General features: G+C 37.8%; 1 protein-coding gene across 1 annotated transcript in view; it reads right to left on the bottom strand.

Annotated features, from left to right (window-relative positions):
* Positions 1 to 429: 429 nt before the first annotated feature.
* Positions 430 to 22,064, bottom strand: part of ST6GALNAC3 (ST6 (alpha-N-acetyl-neuraminyl-2,3-beta-galactosyl-1,3)-N-acetylgalactosaminide alpha-2,6-sialyltransferase 3) — a gene marked incomplete at both ends in the record, with an annotated part of 43,402 nt that continues 21,767 nt past the window's right edge. The window contains one exon of the mRNA XM_008949292.1: positions 430 to 839. Within this exon, the coding sequence (XP_008947540.1) occupies positions 430 to 839 (410 nt within the window). The remainder of the gene's footprint in view (positions 840 to 22,064) is intronic.

Raw genomic sequence — 22,064 nt, forward strand, 5'->3', positions numbered from 1 at the left:
AAATAACCCTGCAGTCTGTGATTGAAGAAAAGTTACACCGAATCTCAGAGAAGAAAACACAAGACCCAGAGCTATCCTGAGGTTGTGCATTTGGAAATGTTGTTTGTATAGGATTATCTTCTTCAAATAAAATGTCAATTTAATCAATAGTAAATTGAGCTGAAAACAACACACAGTTTTGCAAACGTTTCAGGAAGACATCCAATATTTTTGGGACTCGAGCCAACAGAAATGGAAAGAACAGAGGTAGCGTAGGTGGGGTAAATGGGGCCTAGCTGCTGCCTCATCAAGTGCTTATAACAGTCAAAACCATATAACAATCCATTAGAAACATATCTGGGGACTCATTTAGTAGCTGGCATCTGACATGAACTTCTCTCATGTATCTTTTGTTAAACATTATAATTATTCTTCACATTTAGGACTTACCGGTCTTTTCCTGTTTCTTTCTTAAATACAGCATCACAGTAACTCATGCGCTTTTCTGTTGTCACATAGATTTTGGCAGTTGGGTAGCTGTCAACAGTTTTCTTCAGCATGTTGTACACAATGCCATTTCCATCCTTCCGCATGTTTCGGAAAGGTCCCCAGATCACGTAAACAGTGTTGTTAGTTTCTTTGAAAAAGTACTCAGGATTCTTGAGAAGGAGAGGCACGCTTGTGTGAGAGACCACTCGTATGGTTGTCCTCTTCCCAACATCCTCCTCATAGCCCTTTGTGGGAGCATTGTTCATCCTCCATATGCAGGAGGACTTGTCTATCTCAGTTCCCACCTTCTGGCCAGCCATCTGTCCTGAATTTGAAACAATGGCACAGAGGTCACAGTCAAGTTGTAGAGGCTGAAAAAAAAGAAGCAAAAAAATACAGCAAATCATGAAGACTGAAAATTCAGTTAAAAGAAAGACATGCAGAGTCCAACAAATTGATGCAATGCTTCTTTTTTAAAAAAAAAATAACAATCCCCATGTGGCAGAGCTGGTAGAAAACTCTACACTGCAAAGGTCTGAATGCAATCCCTTTTAGAGAAATAGGCACTTCCAACATTTTCCTTTGTTCTGGACCTTGTAAAGCCAACTAGAAAAATATTTATTTCTTTTTTCCTTCTAGATGTTACTCTTTCTACTATCAAACAATGAAAAAAAAGAGGTAGCAGAAAATATTTAGATCAATGCCTTAGCAATGTGTTGTCAGCAGTAAGAAAAAATACAGAAAGAGTAATGCTGGAAATTATCTATACACTAATTGTGTTTGTGTGTCTGGATGAATATTTCCCAAATTTGTGAAAGAAGTCAGGTATGAGAAGTAGCTCTAAAAAGAAATCTAGCAGTATGAAAATCGTGCAGTTGGAAGGAGAGTATAGACAGAGGAATACATTGTTCTCTCCAGAGAATGGGTATGAACCACGAAAAATGAGAAGCAGATGGCCTAGTGACACGTGAACTAGGAACTTAATCCTGGGCAAACTGAAGTCACAGACAGTATTTCCTGACCACCTTCTAGGGTACTGTTCTCCAGTATGAACTGAAAATACAAATAGTTATCTAACAAAGACATAGGGACCTATCTGATGTTCTGTTTGTCAGAATACAAACAGTAAAAGTCTTCTTGTTCTTTTGTATCAACTAAAATGAAATGCCCTGCATTTACATTGGATTGTATGAAAAGTTTGGTTAGAAATCTAAATAAAATGAAAACTGAATCCATCAAAAAGAACTACAGAAGACAGTCCAGACCAGAGATGATCTACAGTTCTTTGTATGGTCACAGACTTGATCTTCTGTCATGCTTCCAACTGGGAGCCAGACATTTCAGTTTAATATTTGTTAGGAAAAATTCCCTTCATGCTCTTTGGACATTTATCCTGACAGGATGCTAGGTGCTTTTCTGATCAGACTTGCAGTTATTTCCCTTCAAAATCACACCTTATTTAGCTGATGTGGATTAATGTCCTGGCTATGTTTGACCAATGTAATCTTTAGACATGATGGTGAAAAAAAAATCTAATGTCTTTGATAATGGTGCATCATATAAGGACAAGAGATAAACATCTGAAGAGAGCCAAATTGTAACGACACATTTTATGTCAACTTTGTGTGACAAATATTGTATTGAACTCAGGTGCATCCTGCAAGACTTCTGCAATAAATCTCACAAGTATGAAGGTTTGATTTCTCTATTGTGATTGGTTTGGTTCTCTATGTGAGCGGTTGATGAAAACATTCTTTTGTTATTTCATGAGAAGTTAAAGATGCCTGACTACATGCAAAAGCATTGGCAATGCTTCCTTCACAAAACACCATATATTTTTTTACAGCCGCAGTAGTTTTAGAGAGCTGTCCTGCATAGCTCTCTGACAGCAGGGATGAACTCCCAGGAGCTGCAGCTGAACAGAAGAGTCTTTCTGTTTACCACTTAGTTACAGAAATCCTCTCTAAGATACATTATGAGGACATGACTTGGTGACCTAAACAAATCCATAAGCATAACTCACATCCTAACATGAAGTGAATTGTTAAAGTCCCAGCAGATTAATTTATAGTTTACAGGATGAACTTTCAAACTAACAAATGCTGAATATGAAACTGCGAGATAGGAAAAGTCAATTTGTTCAAGAATCTGGTCACATTTAAATTTGTCTCAGTGTTGGTGTTGTTTTTTGGTGGGTTTTTGTTGGTTCACTCCGTCCCCCCTCTTCTTCCTTTTCCATCAAAATGGAGCTGCTCTCTTAAATTTGAAATAGTTTGATTTTCTGGCCTTAGTTAGAAATGCATTGCACAATTTCTATTCACCGAGTGTAACTGTTCTGCTCGAATAAACTGAGTACACTCACTCCTGAAACTGTGTCCCCTGGTTTTCGAGCTCTTTTGTTGTAATTCATTTATCTCGTTCCAATTTATAAAGCACTGTCATAATATTGGATGCTCGCACTAGGTCGACATATAATCTGCTCTTCTTTAATAGAGGGAAAGGTTTAACCCCTCCCAACCCTATCTCAGAATAAGTACTTTTTACAATGTAGAGAAATTTTACATGTTCTAATATGAGTATTTCCCAACAGAGATTGCAGAAGGTTAGGAGACTGACACATGACAGATGTTCCACTGACTCCAGAATCAGCCACTGAGTTCTGTATCTTTTTGCATCATATCTTCCTCAACATATGAGAAAATGCACATCAATATTCATTCAATAAATCTCTATACAAAGACAGACTGGCAGCTTGTGGTAACGGTTTAGAAGTGCCACAGACAAATGGGGCAGTCTCAGTAACCCACATACAACAGCTTTCTCATTTTCCTCATTTAACATGGCATTCCTCTTTGTTATTAAACCCTAGCTCAGGTATGGCTGACCCATCACTTTAAGACTCAAAAGCTGCTCGAATGTAACTCCTCTGCTAGGTGGCTCCCACAGGAGCTATTCAGGCACAGGTATGTGAGTGCCTGAGGGGCCGAAAAGCTCCTGGGTAGTAGTGGCTGCTACTTTTGCTACGGAAGTAGGACACAGCTGACAGCTCCCTGTGACCCTTGAGAAGTTGGAGTGATGTGCTGTTGTCCCCCTTCAACCCATACTTTGTGTCCTACATCCTTTTTCCATATGCAAATTTTGGGCTTCAAGGTTGCTCACAATAATCCTAACCTGTATGAGAAACTATCGCATTTAATTTTCTGTATTGTGTGTATTAAGAACGAACAGAAGCAGAGAGAAAATTCTTACACACAGAAAACAGAATACAAGGAGATGAGAACTGGAGAATTACAGAAAAATGTGCCTATTTGGCGACCTGTTTTCTAAGTTACGGTAACTGTTTACAGGTGTCCACATCCCAAACATCAGGACAGCAATTCAACACTAACTCATCATCAGTCTTATCAGAGAAACCAAAAGTGGTTCTGGCAAGGAGTCCAGGCTGTGGTCTCATCTGTGGAAATGGTCCAGCAGCAACGGGATTGATACAGATTGTCAGGTCCATACCAAAACCTGTCCTGTTACGGTTTATGCTCTCTGGACCAGTAACATCAACTAAGGGCTTATCTGTACCTTTCACAAGATCTTAATTCACTTGTATTGTAGATATATGAGCTAAAGAAAAAAACACAGAGAACCATTCACTTTTTCTTCTCTTTTGACATATTTAGACATACTTCACCTCTACACACAAGTGGGGCTGAGCTACCATAGCTTCTAGAAAATGATTCATTCTGTTGCTGACCAGAATGATGTAGAGCTCCTCAGCAGAGCAGCTGGGCATGATTCTGACAAATTGTCCCGTCTTTTTCCTGAGTGATACGTTGTAACTCTTGAGGAGCACTTATATTTTAATCAGTAAAGAAAATGAAATGTCTGACCTTTCCATTTCCTGTGCAAGCTTACAGACAATAGAAAAGATAATTAAAACTGTGAATTAGAACTTGCAAAACAGTGCCGTTTCTCTAGCAAGGAGAAATAGCTGTGTAATAAAGGTCACTTATCAAACAGTTCTAGTTATTAAATCTTTGCATTTAGCACTGAAGTGGCTTCACAGAATCAAAGGTCAAAACATTAAATAACAAAAACAGCCAGAATTAGAAAAGGTCACCAGCAAATCTAACTAGAAGTAGGTCACAAAACATGATTCTCCTCCACAGAGGATTTTGATACTCGGAAAATTGGTTACTTTGTAATTTGAAACAACTTCCCAACCATTTCAAATGTCTCCTCCAAGCGATTGAAATTCCAGCTATAGGACCATTTGTATGGGTGAATTTCCCAATAGCACAGATGTTGGATTGTCAAGCTTCCCAGTCACAGACCTGTAGGTCTGCTGAAGTCCCAAATGAGGATGATCTCTGGCTGGATCTCTTAACCTCTTTCCCAAAACTTCAGCACACATCTGTGGAATCCCACAAAACAATGTCTTGACAGACCCGTCACATGCCAAACTCCCATCTTAGCTGAGACTGCCAGAGTCATTCCTCAGCTGGACCAAATCTAGCTCAGGACCTATGAAGATGCAATTTACGCTAATGAAAAGCTGAATTTCTCTTGTGGCTTCTTAGAACTATAGGCTGGTGGTGCACTGGAGAGCTCATTCCAACTACCAACTCTGCTTCACTCTGCGAATTCCACAACTAATCATACAGATAGTTAGGAAAGTCAGATTAAATTTTCCCAATTGTTGTTCTAACAATATGATTGTAATTTTGTAAATTGGATGCAATGCCCATTCACTACATAACGAGGCAATTATTAGCAGCTCGTCACATATTAATTTGCTCCTTTAATGTTGAAACAAATGAGATCTTTTCTTATAATCATCCGATTTGAGTGAATTCTAACAAAGCCGATTGAACAAAGCTCCAGAGAGACTTTCTTTATTTCAATGCCATTTATTCTTCTACTCTTCTTGGATGTCTTTAGAGTTTTAGAGGATACAACATTTATAATGATGCCAATAGGGAATAGATTTTGCCTTTATTCTTCTTGATGTTCTTTTGAGGTCTTTGAAATGAAAGGTACAAGAGAGGCATTAACCGTCTGGCACTATTTTTATTGCTTTTCTCTACTTTACAAGCAAAAAATGTATTTTAATTTTTTGTTGTGTTTCAGTGATGATTAACCAGGCAGGTTTTATCTACAATTACTCATTTTCTTCAGACCTCTGACTGGGAGGAAAGGCTTGCCAGGCTTCTCTAAGACAAAATTCAGCACATTTAAAGAAAAGAAAGATAGCACTAGTGTGTTCACCCAGCAAGAGCTGCCAATTTAATACAGCACACAGAAACACTATATATAAATCACATTATATAACAAACCTCAAGTAATAAAAATAAAAAATATTTTAAAAACACAAGTCTGATTACTCTGAGTTTGTGGTTGTTTCCCGTTCTCTTTTGTGGTAGTGTCGTTTTTTTCTAATCTTCAGCATTTGATTTTTGTCCTAGCCCTTGGTATCACATCCCAGCAAACATCTTTGTCTTCATAAAATTTAATATTAAGATTTCATAAAGATTTTAACATTTTGACATTATTTTGAAATAAGCCCTATGTCAACATGCATTCCATTTCCAAATAAACAGAATATGATCTGCCTCTTCATAAGACTGTTCCTGAGACTCAAGTGCCTGGAATATTTTATTTAGATTACTGTCACTGATACATACATAACTGCTAGCAGGAAGTTTTTATTTAAATTGAATGAATTGGAAGGGAATTCATAGGAGCCACATAATGGGACTAATCTTGCAGTAAGACTGAATAAATAACCATTGCTGAAATGCTTTCTATGTACACTGACCCAGTTGTTACAGAACTTTTATTCTTTGATTTGCAGCTTGTGTTACAGCTCCTTAAAAGCACTGTATCAGCCCTTTACAAGTATCTTGTGGATTCCTGATGTCAGTGGTAAAGAGACAGAAATGGGAAGGAAGCCTGGACTTTGGGCAGAGGTTGAAACTTGCATGCCAGAGGCTTTTAGCACCATCTAAACTTCCATTCGGCAAGTATATTTTTGAAATATTCTAGCTTTCTTTATCATGGGGGAAAAGAAAAACAAACCCACACAAACCCAAACCCTCCAAGCATGACCCACAGTGCCAAGTGATGTAGTATCTTCTTTCTCACTTTCAAGAGAGCTGCAGTTATTCCATGTCAGCTTGTACCTCTTTCAAGTTATAGCAGAGCAAATGCTCACCAGAATGTTGTTGATTTTGTTGCCGCTATTAGGAACAATATAGGCAGCTTTGAAACAGGGGGAGAATCAAATACATCTCATGACACTGCGAGCTGAAAAGTAAACACCTCAAATATATGTGAGAAAACTCAGAGTAGCAACAAAGTCAAGTATATGACCTCTAAAGAAGAAAACCATATCTTTTTATGTACTTTCTTCTATTCTAATATAAAGCAATAATTGAAGTCAAAGATAATACCTCTTTTGCTCATTCCATAAACTTTGAATAAAATCAGGTCTAGCTTGATCAAAATATTTTAACATTCTATTTTTTAAAAATAATATTTATATAGTTTTCTAAAATTGAATTAAAATGCTCCTGCAACTGAACATTTTTCTGTATTATGAAAAGGTTAAAACATGGCAGTTCACATTAACAGAATAGTCTCTTTCATTTTTTCCTGATTTCCAGCTGAAATTTCATTGAAACTGATGCCATTTAAATAATCCTGCACTACCATTTTTCTCTAGGATAATAAACTATTGAAAGATTCTTGACAGCTCTATTGGTAAAAAACACTCAAAAATAGAAATGTGGCAGAGAGCAAATGAAGAAGATAAATTGTTCAGTCTCTACATGGAGGGTTAATGAAGGAAGGAAGCTGCCAGATTCTGTGTTTCAAGTACAGATAGACCCAGCAGAGGCAGAGCACTGGAGGACTGATGGTCAACAGCCCTGTGGGACTTTGAGCACTGAGAGAGTGGCAGATGAAAAAAGTTTTGCCTTAAGCTATTGCCTGAAGGATGTGTGAGAACCTGTCCTGCACATGCACTCTTCACATTTTCATTTGGATCTCAGATGGTTGATAAATTCTCCTTTCCAAAGGTAGGATGGTAGAAGGCATGTGCATGAATGAATATGTTGCAAAAGGGGAAGGAAATAAAAGGAAGCAGGATACAAAAAGAAAAAAGAGCACAGAAAAAAAAAAATCAGAGAACAACTGAAACAGGCTATTAAAAGGTAAAATATAGTTTATTGTTTAAAAGAGAAACATGTAAGGGGAAAGAGAATTTAAGAAAAAGTAAAATACTGATATTATATAGCCAGTAAGATAAACCATGATGTTTGGGAATAAAATCTAGCAAAAGAGAAGAATCAAAACACCAAAAGATATTTGTTAAGGTATAAACTAATGGTTGCAAAGAAAGCTTTATCAGATCTGTCAATCAAATAGCTCTGCATTAGACAGAGAAAATAGCTTTTTTCTTTTAAACTGCAACTGCCCAAGCAGAAAACGTATGAAAACAGATACATTCACTCCAACACACAGGACTACAGCTTGTAGGTAACAAGAAACCCTGACATCTGTAGACATTATAGATGTCTACAGTCCCAGATCCACATAATTAACACCTCTGAAGTGGGAAGGGAGGGAATAAAAGAAGAAAGTTCTTTGCCATATAAAATGTCAGGATAAAAATATAAATATGCCCAAGAAAATATGTAGAAATCTTCGTGTCAAACACAGCTGAGGATTTACTGCTTAATTGTTATGGGAGGGAGGCAAATTCCACCATGCACACCCTATACAACAAGTTCACAAGGCATACACGAAATTGCTATTCGCTGTGAAAAACAGCCTGTGAAAGAATTAATTTTTCTGTTGCTCAAAAAGGAAAATCAAACATATTACATTAATTATAGAGGACCTCTGCCTTCATCCCAGTGGTATAGTTGATGACCATAAATACCCGGAATGTTTGTGACACTCAATCTATCACTCATTTGCAAATATACAGCCTTTGAAATATCAGGGCTTTGTAATAGTTCAAAACCTGGGAATTCTTCCAACCAAATGCTGCTTGCTGAATGCTGAATCCAGTAAGTAATTTATCTTAACATCCACCACATTGCTCACTTACTCTCATTAGCACATGAAGACTCCATAATTTTGTACCCTGAAGTTACTAGACAAATACAATTTAAACCAGATATGGTCCATCAAACTTTATAAACAACTCCAAACACAGCACAATCAGCTGATCTTAACTATGGCACCCTTTTTGTCACTCTACTGCAAAACTGTGTTTGCAACTGTGTATTTGCTACCAGCAAAATAAACCATCATCACTTGATCCAGCAAGTTATTGGTATTATAATATTTAGGTTTACTTTAACTTCTGCAATTCTCTGTGTATATTGCATTTCTCTTCTGTTTTGTTTTTTTTGTTTGTTTGTTTGTTTTTTTATGTAGCAATAAGGAAGACAAAATTTTTCTTCTCTATACAGGCATATTTGTTCAGCAAACAATACAAAACACAAGAAGGTAAAATGTCATAACTCAAGGAGACATTAAAGGGGGGAATGTACTGTTAGCACATGGGCTGAATAGCGAATGAATCACAGTACAAAAGGACAAAAAACAATTTCTCACATTCAATATCGTGTATGGGCAGTAGAGCACAGATAAAGTGTAACACATAAACCTTCCTTGGAAAGTGGACTTTAGAATGACATCCTTGAAAGAAACCAAGGCCAAAAGGACTCTCTCCACAAAAGCTAGTTGTTCTTCGCAAATAATAGTAAGTATCTATGCAAAAAAAAAGAAAAATTAATGGGAATTCGTTACTATGAAGTTGACTACTATAAGACTACATCTAAGGAATCCTTTGTCACATACACAAAACTGGTTACTCTGTAGCCAGTGACTTTAATTTGTGTTTATTATAAATACCCACAGATGGCGGTAAAGTATATAATGTATACAGCAGATTTGTTCCAAGTTTGCTTTCTCTAATAACCTCTTATTATCAGCACTTACCATTAATCATGGGCCATTATCTAGGAACTTATTTGGCTGAATTTCAGATACAGGAATGCATTAGGCCTCTAATCTGGATACATTTGACAAAATTACAGTCACAAATAAATGCTGGGACTCCTAATATGAAGTTCACATCTTATTTCAGGTAAATTTATTTGGAATCTGATACAGAGATATGATGTTAAGGTAAGCAGTAAAATGTGTCAGAAAAACTACCTCGTATTCCTTTTTTTTCCTATGCATGAAAACCCACCTAACAGGCTAGAAGCCTAACCTCTAATTTATTTCACTTCCATGCTGCCTAGACCTATTATTTAATTTTGTCTCTCTTGGTGGTCTATCTGTGAAATTATTTGTATGCATGGAAGGAAAGTGATAAGCTAAAATGCTAATTATCCATTTTTCTGAAATTTAAAAAAAAATAACATCCATGCCAGGAATAACAATAAGGTTTATTACAATAGCATTAAAAGCAGTAGCATTTTTCATTTGACAAAATAAGCCTTAAGAAGCTTTCAGAGTCCGGTGTTTTTAATTGCAGAATGCCTTATCTGAAAGAGAATACAGTCTTGCTTCTTGTCACATTAATTTCTTTTCCCCTCATTGCTATATTGATAATATTTCTATGCCACATTATGATTGTCAGCTTTACAGATGTTTAGAAACTTCTCTAAAAATGACAGGTCAGGTTAAAACTTTGTTTACAATGTCTTAGTCCAAAAATTAATTTCTTTTATCTCATATTTTAAGATTTTTTATCATTTCAGCTGCAGAAAGACACAAGACTAAATCACCATGTTTCACATGTCTGAATTTGTCACCAGGCACTAGGATAGAAATTTAAATTGGGCTCCACTGAAAAGAGATTGGCCCCAGAACGAAATAACTCAGAAAAAAATGTTCTGTGTGACTACAAGAGCATGGTGCTGCTCCTTCGCCTGGATGGCAGCAGAGGCCTCTCAGCTATGATTCTACAAGGATGCAGGGTATTTTCTTGATGTAAGCTATCCACTCATACAGCCAGATTACAGTCTTCCTTCTTTATATATGAACATGCATACTGATGTTCTGTGCTGTATGGAGTTATGTAGTGACTATTGAAACCATCTCCCCGCCAGTCTGTTTCTTGGATGGAAAGTCAGCAGGCCATGTTAGCTCCCTGCTCTTGTTGGCATTAGGTTCTATGTTTCAATCCTGCTCTTGTGAGTGCACAGGCTTTGTGTAGAGCTTTTTTTTGTTTGTTTGTTTTAAACCTGTTGACTGTAATGAAGCTTGTGATTCCTTATGTCTTCAAGGACTGTAATGACAACAGGATCTTTATTGTCTGAGAACTTGAAAAGCAATCTTAAAGGTCAACAGCAAAGCTCACCAGCCGCTCTGTAACTTTAACTGATACAACAATAACTACTGTGGTTCTGACAAAACAGGTTCTTGGGGACAGTAATAAGGAGGGAAACCTGGTGCCCTCTGATAGCATCCATCTACTGACCACTTTGGTTTACTGGCACTATGAATATTTTAAAATACATCATGAACTGATGTCCTAGTAAGGGAAGAGATAATGGAAGACTGACAACTGCCTTCTACAGCAGCTTGTTCCTGTCTTTTCCTCTTCCTTCCAGAACAATGCTGCTCCATGTTACAGGCTGTGTTGCACCTCTAGATATCAACAGCTCACAACCACACATTGGGAACTAGACAGGCTAAGTTCCATCTCACTGTCATAAAGAAGTTCTGAGTGAGTCTAGTATGCAGCTAAGTTTAAAAAAAAAAAAAAAAAAGAAAAAGAATATTCCACTGAAGTCATCAATTAACTGTAAAATAATCATCCAAAAGAAATGCCCACCCAGGTTACAGCTGTTGCTGAGGGAAAAGCCCAGAGGACAACAATGAACCTTAGCTTGCACCGAAACAGCATTTCTTCATTTCCATGAACAATATATATTAGAAAACTTTTCTGTAGTCATGTTAGCATATATATATATACACCAACAAAATTAAAAGCAGCAAGAGATATATACATGGAGAATTCAGATCATATATTAATTTCATTATAAGAAAATATTTACAAAGCAAATGTGAAAGCTTTGGCATCTCCTCTCTCTGAGTCATACTACGGTGGAATTATAGATGCAGTATGAAGAAAAACATGTACATGTGTGTGGTGTATTCAGCTACCCCATCAAACATGGTCTCAGACATGCACAGTGTTCCTTGATGACTAAAAAGGATGAAGGAAGATGAGCTGAGGAAGGAATACTGTTGGGCTACATACATCCCATAAAAAAGATCACTTAGATCACTTCTTTCAGGCTATGAACCTTTTTAAGAAATGGCAACTAAGCTTTGGAACAGGTGCCCAGAAGATGTTGCAGTGTCCATCCCTAAAGATTTCCAAAGCTTCATGGGGCACAGACCTGGCTTAACCTTGATGTTAGTACTATTTAGACATGACATTGGACACAGTGGACTCTAGAGATTCTTTCCAATTTTTTTTTTTTTTTAATAATCCTGTAATTCTACCACTTCAAGAGCCAAGTGGAAGTTGGATGAATTTTAATGAAAATGACAACATAGACTTTTTATAGTGAGTATTGTTCATCTCTGAGGGAAAAAAAAAATAAATCATAACTGACAACCAACAAATAGCCTCCCCAAACACACCAAAATATTGAAAGTGGAATAATTAATGAAAAATTGTTCTCTTTCTTCTTGTCTGTTCTTGGTTCTTTCTACTGCCTCTCACCCACAAGATTACATATAACGCACAGCAGGAGAAAAAAACATTCCTAAAATGAAAATGGGATGATAAGATTTGATCTGCATGTCACATCACAATCCTACAACTAATAAATCTTATTCCAAATAAAGCATTATTATGCACAGTTACAAGTCTGGAATCCAGATGACCTAAGATCATAACCACAACTGCACTCCAGCCAGCGTTGCACAGGGTATGGGGAGGCAACACAGGGCAATTTCCTTCCTGGCATATGGGAACTAGCCCCAGGACTCCTAAATTGTCTGTTTCAAACAGTTCATTAGTTCATGGGATATGTCTAGAGACTGAAAATTTTAGCTGAGTCCTCCTCATAGATCTTCATTCTAAGTCCTGTTAGCAGTGAATACAAGGTGCTATATATCACATCATGCCTGGAGACTGAGCTCTTGTTACTACTTGTGTCTTTACTAACAGTGGTGCCTCCACTAGTGCTGGAACATGGCCAAGACACAGAATTGGTAGCTCTAATGGACTCTGGGGTCAGGAAGGGAGTAAAAAGAAAGAAAAAAGACACTGATTCAGAATGAATAAGTATTTTCTAAAACAGGAGGCAAGACTGCTAGTGACCACTGAGTAGCAGGCTGCAGCTTCACAAGCTGGGACAGAGGGGAGGAAGAGGTACATTGCCAGAAATCAAATGCACATTGCATTCTAGAAAAATGGGAAAAACTCCCATACAATCAGACCTGCAAAGCTCCAACCATAATGCAGCAGAATTATAGTGTCTCCCAAATGTAGGATGATGAAAATCAATTCTGAAAAAATATATCACAAGTGAATACTGTACTTATCCTCTCCCCTTGGAATAACCCCACTGTAGTAGCAAAACCATTGCTAAGTTCTGTCATAAGATCCTTGCCGAAATCCTGCAAACCCTGTTTTTCAAAAGAGCAATAATGAAAAAATAAAGTCCTGTGGTGCTTTCCCTCTATCAGCCCTGTTTATGAATTCATAGCACAGCATGAAGGTTATTAAAATCCCATATGTGAGAACCACACACAGCACAAGGAGATATGAATTGGCATTCCACAGAGATAATGCTATCTAATGGGCAAAACAAGTAGCATGGTTTCATTCTTATTCAGAGTACATCTGGAAAGGGCAAAGAATCTGGCTGCTGCTCATGGAGAGCTGACCAGACACAAACAATTTCTACTTCTTACTTGTTGATTAATAAGTTAAGTGTAAAAAGCATGGCTGTTATCTTGCTGGGCCTTGATATTCCCAGGATATCCTTTTGCCCACAAACCACTTGACATGGTTTACGCTATTTGAGTGACCCAGATGCAGTAACTATTAAACATGTTGTTTACTTCCACGTACATGCATTTCAAGTCAAAATGTAATTAATTGTGGAGGTAACCAATACACCTCATGAATTAATTCCAGACTCCTGCCTATCCTAATTATTTTCCAGAATTATTCATTCAGTTCTCATTTTATTGTTGAAACAAAACAGTTAATGTTGTGCTTTATTTTGCTGCCAAAAATGTTTTGATTCTAAGTAGCATAGACCAATTTTGAACACTATCAGCAGCTGGAAAAAAAGTTAAGAAAAAAAACCCAACACAACTATTTTGGAAAAAAGTTTTGCGATAAAACCCCAAACTAACAAAGCATAGACATGCACAAAAAGTTTCACCAGCCTTCAAATATTCTGAAACTTTTGTTAAAGAGAAAGCAACCACCAGTCCATAATTCTAAAAACTTAGAGTCTAAAACGTACTCTACTTAAGGACAATGATCAAAGGTTAGCAAGTCTGTTTCTCTTCTTGCATGTATGATCAATCAGCCATCACAATGAGACCACAAGTAGTCATCACAGAGATGGAAAGAACTCAAAAATAGGACAGACAGGATCTGCCGTGAAACAACACGAGACAAAAATAATCTTCTGGCAGGATTAAAATCCACGTGCTTCCTTCGTACTCTGCCATACTGCAGGGAAAGGGTTTCCTTCTCATCCATATCTCTACGATCACACACTGCTGCTCAGTCTCCCCCACCTGAACAATCACTGCCAAAATTCAGAGCTAGGACGACGCTGTGAAGTTTGTATTCAGCTCTGAACCTCTTCTAATTTCTAATTCAAACTCAGGATTCTCATTTATACCAAATTACACAATTTTAATCTTGTCACTATATGATAGGCCCCATCATAATATTACACCATCTGTTTCATCTGTTGGATACTACTTACATGCTACAATCAACATCACCACAATCACTACAATCAACATCACTACAATCAACATGAGAAATTATAATCTATATCAATATTTTACAGAGGCAATGGATGGAAAGTAATGAAATTAAGGTTCATAACTGAAATAAAAAATCCTTTGCCTTCAATGACTCCAACCTTCTAAACTGTCTTTCTTTATGCATGAGACAATTTGACTTGAGATTTGCTACCTGACTAGGTTTAGCTGCATAATTTGGAACAGAAGCCCTACAATAAGAAGCCGATAAAATATAGCAATATTTTTCTGCAGCATACCATTTGAAATACAGACAGTTATCCTCCCTATCACACTCACAACTAAAGCTACGGTCCAGAATTTAATACTGTTCCACAAACAAGGGCTCTTTGGTTTGTATTCAGCACTCAAACCTGAGAACACTAGCTAAATACTTCAGTGTCTTTGTCAGCACCCAATTTCTTCCCCCCACCCCCAACCATGGGGAATAGCACATCCCAGGCAAGAGCTGGTTTGCACTTGAGTGCCAAGATGAGATTTGTAGATGCCTCCATGATTTTATGAGCATTGCCTCATCACCTCATAAATGTTGATATATCTAAGGCCAAATATGAAAAGAAATTTAGGTGATTTAGGTGACAAATCAAAAAATGCAAAATGCATTACAACCTTCCCTGCTTAGCACAGATTCAGCTTTAGACTTGCAAGGTACAGGTATCTTCCTTTTTGAACAGAAATGTCTTCAGTAGCCGATGTTCCACATAACACCCAAACTAGGATCTTCCCGTGGCACCAATCTGTAGCCTCCCTCCTACTGACATCCAGGAATGAGATTATGTTGTAAAAAATCAATCCAGCAGATGAGATTTGAGAAGGGGTGTTAGAGATCCTTTTGAATCTTATTTATAGAATCATAGAATCCTTTAGGCTGGAAGAGACCTTTAAGATCATCAGGTCCAACCATTGAGCCAATAGGGCTTTAAAGTCCTCTTCTAAAACAGATCAGAATCTGTCATGGTTGGAAGGGACCACAAGGATCACCCAGTTCCAACCCCTCTGCCATGAGCAGGGACACCTCCCACTAGATCAGGCTCCCCAGGGCCTCGTCCAGCCTGGCCTTAAAGACCCCCAGGGATGGGGCCTCAACCACCTCCCTGGGCAACCCATTCCAGGGTCTCACCACTCTCATGGTAAAGAACTTCTTCCTCACATCCAGCCTGAATCTGCCCACTTCCAGCTTTGCCCCATTCCCTCTAGTTCTGTTGTTACTCGATATCCTAAAAAGTCCCTCCCCAGCTTTCTTGTAGGCCCCCCTAAGATACTGGAAGGCCACAATAAGGTCACCTCGGAGCCTTCTCTTCTCCAGACTGAACAGCCCCAACTCTTTCAGTCTGTCCTCGTAGGAGAGCTGCTCCAGCCCTCGGATTATTCTGGTGGCCCTTCTCTGGACACACTCCATCAGGTCCACATCCCTCTTGTAATGGGGGCTCCAGAACTGGATGCAATACTGCAGGTGGGGTCTCACCAGAGCAGAGTCTTCCTGCCACCAAGTAAAAATTGACCACTTGTCTTGACTTTATTTCCTAGCATATTACTAGCTAACTTGCAAGATAAGCTTCCCTGTGATGCTGAGACATTTCATTTGCTCCAAATCTTTAGAATTCTTAAATGAAAAATCTTCTGAATATGGTGAATATTTAATTAATCAATTTGTTTTAAATGCCTTCTGATATTGCTTTCTTTAGAGGGCTGAGGGTTTTGTTTGCTTGTGTTTTGGTAGAACAGATTATGACTGTTCTGAGCCTCTAATGTAGATACTGATTTGTACTTAAAGCACTGTCCAAAGAGTAACAGCTGACATACCCGAACCAAGCCTTACAGAAGCATTCAAGGTGTAAAGTGGATTCCTTGCCACATCACGTGATAAATGAGACTTCTAGTTTGACCTCGGTGTCAAGGGAAAGCATGTTTATATCTGTAAATATGTCAACCTGAATTTCAGTCTTGTTGCATTTTTAATGTGGACAGCAGCACTTCACTGCTCAACACAGAAGCTTATGTACACTTGCACTCTTAGGACACGCTTTTTATTTCACTATTTTTGCTATTACCATCTTGTAAAAGATTGTGTGTTTTTCTTACCAGGAAGTATCCTGTAGTTTCTTCAGTGACAGCTCATTGCCTATGACACTGAAGACTTCAGACCCCAAACATTGGCACTTCCTTTTCTTACAGAGTAGTCAGAAACATAAAGTTAAATCTTCAACTCACTTAAAGGAAGAAGCAAAAAGGGGAAACCAACTCCTCCTAATCCTGGCTGCAGCTAAGGAAAAGTCCAGCTTCACCTGTGTGCTTGGCCTAGGAATGTACGTGCAATGGATTTATTCCATAGGAGTGCAAAGAATTTATTGCTTGATGTTTTAAGGCTGGTAATAGTATTTTTTTTCCAGATTTATGAAGGAATTATATGTGGTTTTGAAAAGGCACAGCTCCAGTGTAATTGCATTGTACAATGACAGTCCCTGCCTTTTGGAGAAGGTAGGTTAGGTCATCTTCTAGAACAGTACAAACAACACTTTTTAAAGAAGCAGATGAAGTTGGGGAAGTTTTCTGTATGCAGTTACATTCAGGTTTGAGTTCAGCTATTAGGATACTCTGTCTCTGCACAATACTTTTGGGTGATCCCACAGCAAGTCATGTCAGTTTAAGGTTCTGATGCTGCAAAATACTTCAGGTCAGCTGTTCTTTTTCTTATACTATTGGATTACTTTTGCTTTAGTCACAAGCTCAGAGTTTTCTCCCATGCAGAAAATAAGAGTCCACCCTCACATCTTTTTCACTTCCACTACTGTTACAAAATACAACTCCATTTTGCTTTTACCTTAGTTCCTCAAAAGAAACCTTACTGCATCTCTATCAAATCAGAAGGAAAACAACAAAATTAAAAAAAAGAAAAGTGGAGAAACTGACTTTTGTTCCCCTGACCTTGGGAAATAAAAATACACAAGCGCTTCCCTTCATCTTCCCGCTTTATTTCTGCCAAGTCACAGAACAAAATAAATATCCAACAACAACAAAAAAAGTCTTCTATCAGTCTTTTGAATACTTCTGGGACAGAAATCACTTAGAAGTGATGTGTCAGGGCACCTTGTCTGTTTCTTCCTCTCCCTTTCTCAGTCTAAGGATTGTATTGAAAAAGCAAAAGCACTTACAAGTGCGGTTTGGGGCATAAAATCCCCTGCCATCCATCTCTCACTACGACAAATTTTGAAAAGAAAAGCACTTAGAAGTCTCTTTTTGTCTCCATCTACATTATTTCTTTTCTCAGATGTGTTTTGAAATAAAAATAGAAATGAAATGCTATTTTCACTGTTTTGATGTTCAAATCAACCGTGTCTCCTCTAATTTCTTCCTTTTGCATTTTCTCTGTAACAAATAACAGTTTTGGTGTATAGTTCATTCCATTTCTCTCTCTTTTTAATCTCAACATCCCACTCCCAATTCAAGTAATGAGATTATGATACTATATTCTTATTCTGAGCATGACCTTTCACTTCTAAGGATTTCTGTTCCAAAAGAGCTATGTCTATTCTGCTGGCCTGATGACAGCAATATAAACATTTAGATAATTTAACTGATGTGTTTCTAAAGCGGGGTAACCTTCACTGACAATGGCAGTCATTTCCTGAGCTACAAGTCACGAATGTGTGCTCAGTGGCAGCAAAATCATCAATACAGTTTTTAATAACTAAAAAAGCAAACATAATCCTGAGACATACATAAAGGGTTTTGAAATTATCTTCTCATTCTATTCAGCAGCAACAATAGTAAATTCAGTCTGGGCATTTGACTTCAGCACAGATTTGGATCAGCTGCTGAAAGGCCAGAAAAAGCAGAAAGAATAATCCATGCCCTAGAAAACTTAACCAGTAATGGAAGAACTGGGTTACTGCAGAGAAGAGAAAATGGAGGAGATGTGATAACTGTTTCCAAATATGTAAAACACGCTGCAAAGGATTCTCCACATCTGTTCTACAAGCAGGGTGGTGGCAAGAGAGATTTGGGTTAAGCAGCTTTCTAGCAAGTAATACACTAAAACATTATAAACAATCTTGCCAGGTGCACAATTACAAACTAGCCAACTCCTGAGGTCCTTTCTTATCTCATTTTGTGTGAGTCAGTGAGTTTTAGTAGGCTGATCTACACACAGCACTTTACAACTTAGTCTTCTTGGGTGACACAAAAGAAAGGAAGTGATACTCTGTGCTGTACAATAACAGTTTCTAGCTCAGCACTACATGGAAAAGTAGTTGTCCAGGTATCCTTTAGCAAAAAGCTAGTGGGGTAGATATATGTATGCATGCATGAGTGTAACCCATGTACTAGTAAAGCAACCTGCAATTTGACAACTCCTAATACCTAGATAGAGAAATCAGTAAAGTTAGAACAAATCTAGTAATGTAGTAATCTCCGTAATGTAGTAGTAGCAATAATAACAGCTCCCAATTTTGTAAAAAGTCAAGAATAATTTGCTAAATAATGAGTGATGTTTTAAAATATTTTCATGTGCTTCTAACTTACAAGTTATATTATATATAGAAAAATGCAAATTAAATGGAGGTAGTCACTAGCCCATCACCTTTTAAGATCTCAGGTGAAGTCCTGTTTAAACGCAATGGAAGTGTTGCAGTCAACCTTTCTTTCCTCTAAATCTATTCAAACATTACCTGAAGTACTGCCAGCAAAGCCTTGCTTCTTGACAATAGTAAATAGAAAGCTGTCTTTGAGTAAAAGCTGTATTTCTTCTCAGTTTATTATAGATTTAAACTTCCTTTTTTTTTTTTTTTTCCTTTCAGAACAGAGAATAGGAGTAATTGTGGAATAAAGTACCACTCATCATGAGTAAGGATGTCAAATTCTGTTCTATTGTAAGCTCTGCCAAATGATAAGCAATTAGGTCCTGCTTTCAAGGTCGCTTAAATAATATTTTTTTATGAGTTACTTTTAAAAAAACTGCCTAATGTACATCCCACAGACTGGCATAGTGATATGTCTACACTGACTGTGGCATTAAATACATATTTCAAGTATGAGAATTTCTATCTGTGAAAAAAAAAAAAAAAAGTTTTTAAAGTCAGTCTGAGGGTGTGCATTTTCACATGCTTCTGATCAGCTCTTCACTGTTGCTGTTCCAAAATCAAAATCTTTGCCATATTGTCAGCATCATCTTCACATATAGCTGCCAGCAGAAAATGAATCAGACACTACAAATTGCTCAAGGGCAATAAAGCCTTGAAGGAACCTTTTGCAGAAAGTTTCTGAACACAGAGCCTAAGCTTGCTGTGTTCTAAATCTCCTTGGTGGGATTCTCCCATGAAGGAAAACATATGTTTGTTTACTGCAGAGGCAACATATGTGTCCTATGGTAAAGAAATATTAGTTTGTGGCTCCTACATTCAATAAGTTACTCAAGAAAAATATAGTTAGGAATGCTTTAAAAGCATTGCTAAGTGACTGAGCCTACTGACCTACAAAACAGATTAAATCTGCACTTCATATTTTGCTAGGTTCCAAACTCTTGCAAGTTTACATGCTAGCAAGCAACTGTTTCACTTGAAAAAACAGATAATGGGGTTCCGGTGGCAATAACCCTTGATAAAACCTGAGTGTATTTTGTGTAATCTCTGATGCCCTCTGGATCAGAGAGGTGTCGTGAATCAGTGACATTCAGTTTACCATTAAAAAAAAAAAAAATCACTTGCAAAAATGCGTGTGTAGAGATACTGCTACAGTAGATTTCCACATCCATCACTACAGCTGAACCTGTCCAGTGAGGCACCACCTGGCCTCAATATATGCAAATCAGTTTAAGAACTGAACAACCCTCTCTGACAGGGCTGAGGCTGTCTACTCCATTTCCCATACAGAAGGCAAATACTGCAGTCACACAGAGCTCACTGGGAACAGAACCACTTGCACATGGTTGCACAGCAGAGGGGCTCTGCTACAACAGGCAGAAAAGGTTATAAGGCAAAATACAGGCTGTGAGCTTAGGAAAGGCAAACTAAAAGCTCATATGCTTTAATTATTGTCACTGCATTGTGGAAGCCACATTCATAAGATTTGGCGGGGCGCTGTCTTTGACTTTACCCTTATAAATATTAAATGTAATAGCACAACAAGGTCATGCTATTCAGCACAGTGATGCTGAGATTTTCTCTAAGATGCTACCTTTGGACCACTATTCTATTTATTTACTTACTGCTTCAGCAGGTCTACCCATATGGCCAGAAAGAGCTAGATATTTACCACTGGTAATCAAAAACAACAACAATCCTGATTTTCTACAAGTTTGCTAATGCACACAATTTCATTTCAGGGAAAGGAATGGAGGACCTCATCTCCTTTCACACTGACATAAAACTGCTGTGCTGAGGGAAGATAATGCTTCTGGTTTATAACTGTACTTCTTACTTTTGGCCTTGTTGCTGAGCAAAAAAATACCAATTCTATTCCCCAAAAGCATGATACATGAGAAATATAATGAATATAGATATCCTTTGAACCAAGATCAACTTGTTTAAAAGGCCTTTGTTATAAATAGGCGCTATTGTTGAAGTGGTTTGTAAGAGTACCGACGAAGAGTAATTATGAGGGTAATGAAACAACCCCTGTGAATAGGCAATAAAGCACATAGTAGAAAAGGCTGAGTCCATCTGTGTGTGCATTTTGAAATTTAGAAGACTGAACTTTGGCAGCGATATCCATTTCTGAATTTCTAAATTATCATAGAATAAAATCATAGAATCATTCAGGTTGGAAAAGACCTTTAAGATCGTCAGGTCCAAGCATCAACCTAACTCTAGAAAGTCAGCTGTTAAACCATGTTCCTAAGGACTATATGTACACAACTTTTAAACAAATCCAGGGATGGTGATTCAATCACTTCCAAAGGGCAGCCAGTTCCAGAGCTTGAGCAGATTGGCAAAGTGGACAAACTGGCAGAATGGCCATCAGGGCTACTTCTAATAACAAGTTATTTCTCAAAGAAAAAAAATTTTATTCTAGCCTTGGAACAAATGCGTAACAAATGGCAAATACCTCTTGAGAGCCCTTTGGACTCTAAGCCTGATAGTGTCACCTTAAGTAGCATTTTCTTCTGAATAGGCCTTGTACCATCAACAGCATTATTCCTGGAGTGAGACATTCTTATGTTCACCAGGTGCCAGAATATTACATTTTGACGCAACATTCATATTTAGGCAGTTTCGTTTGTGCTGTGTCACATTTGCTTCCTCCTATAGGGAGAGTCCACAGATCAATGTAGGCAGGAAGAAACAGAAACACGTTTAAAAAGGCACAAGGTAGGCAGGGACAGCTGAGCCCATACGGAGCCAAACTCTAAAAGACAATTAACAATATATACCTTGTGGATACTGGCCCAAGGGAGTAAATCTGAACTGACAACTTTTCATAGCAAGACTAAGACCTTGTCCTGTTTAGGAATATGGTATAAAGACCCAACTGAGGCATGTGAGAGTTAAGAAGGTGGAACCAGAGTCTTCTCAGTGGTGCACAGTAACAGGACAAGGCATGATGGGCAT

Source organism: Merops nubicus, unplaced genomic scaffold, assembly GCF_000691845.1.
Source record: "Merops nubicus isolate BGI_N331 unplaced genomic scaffold, ASM69184v1 scaffold25230, whole genome shotgun sequence".
Classification (NCBI taxonomy): domain Eukaryota; kingdom Metazoa; phylum Chordata; class Aves; order Coraciiformes; family Meropidae; genus Merops; species Merops nubicus.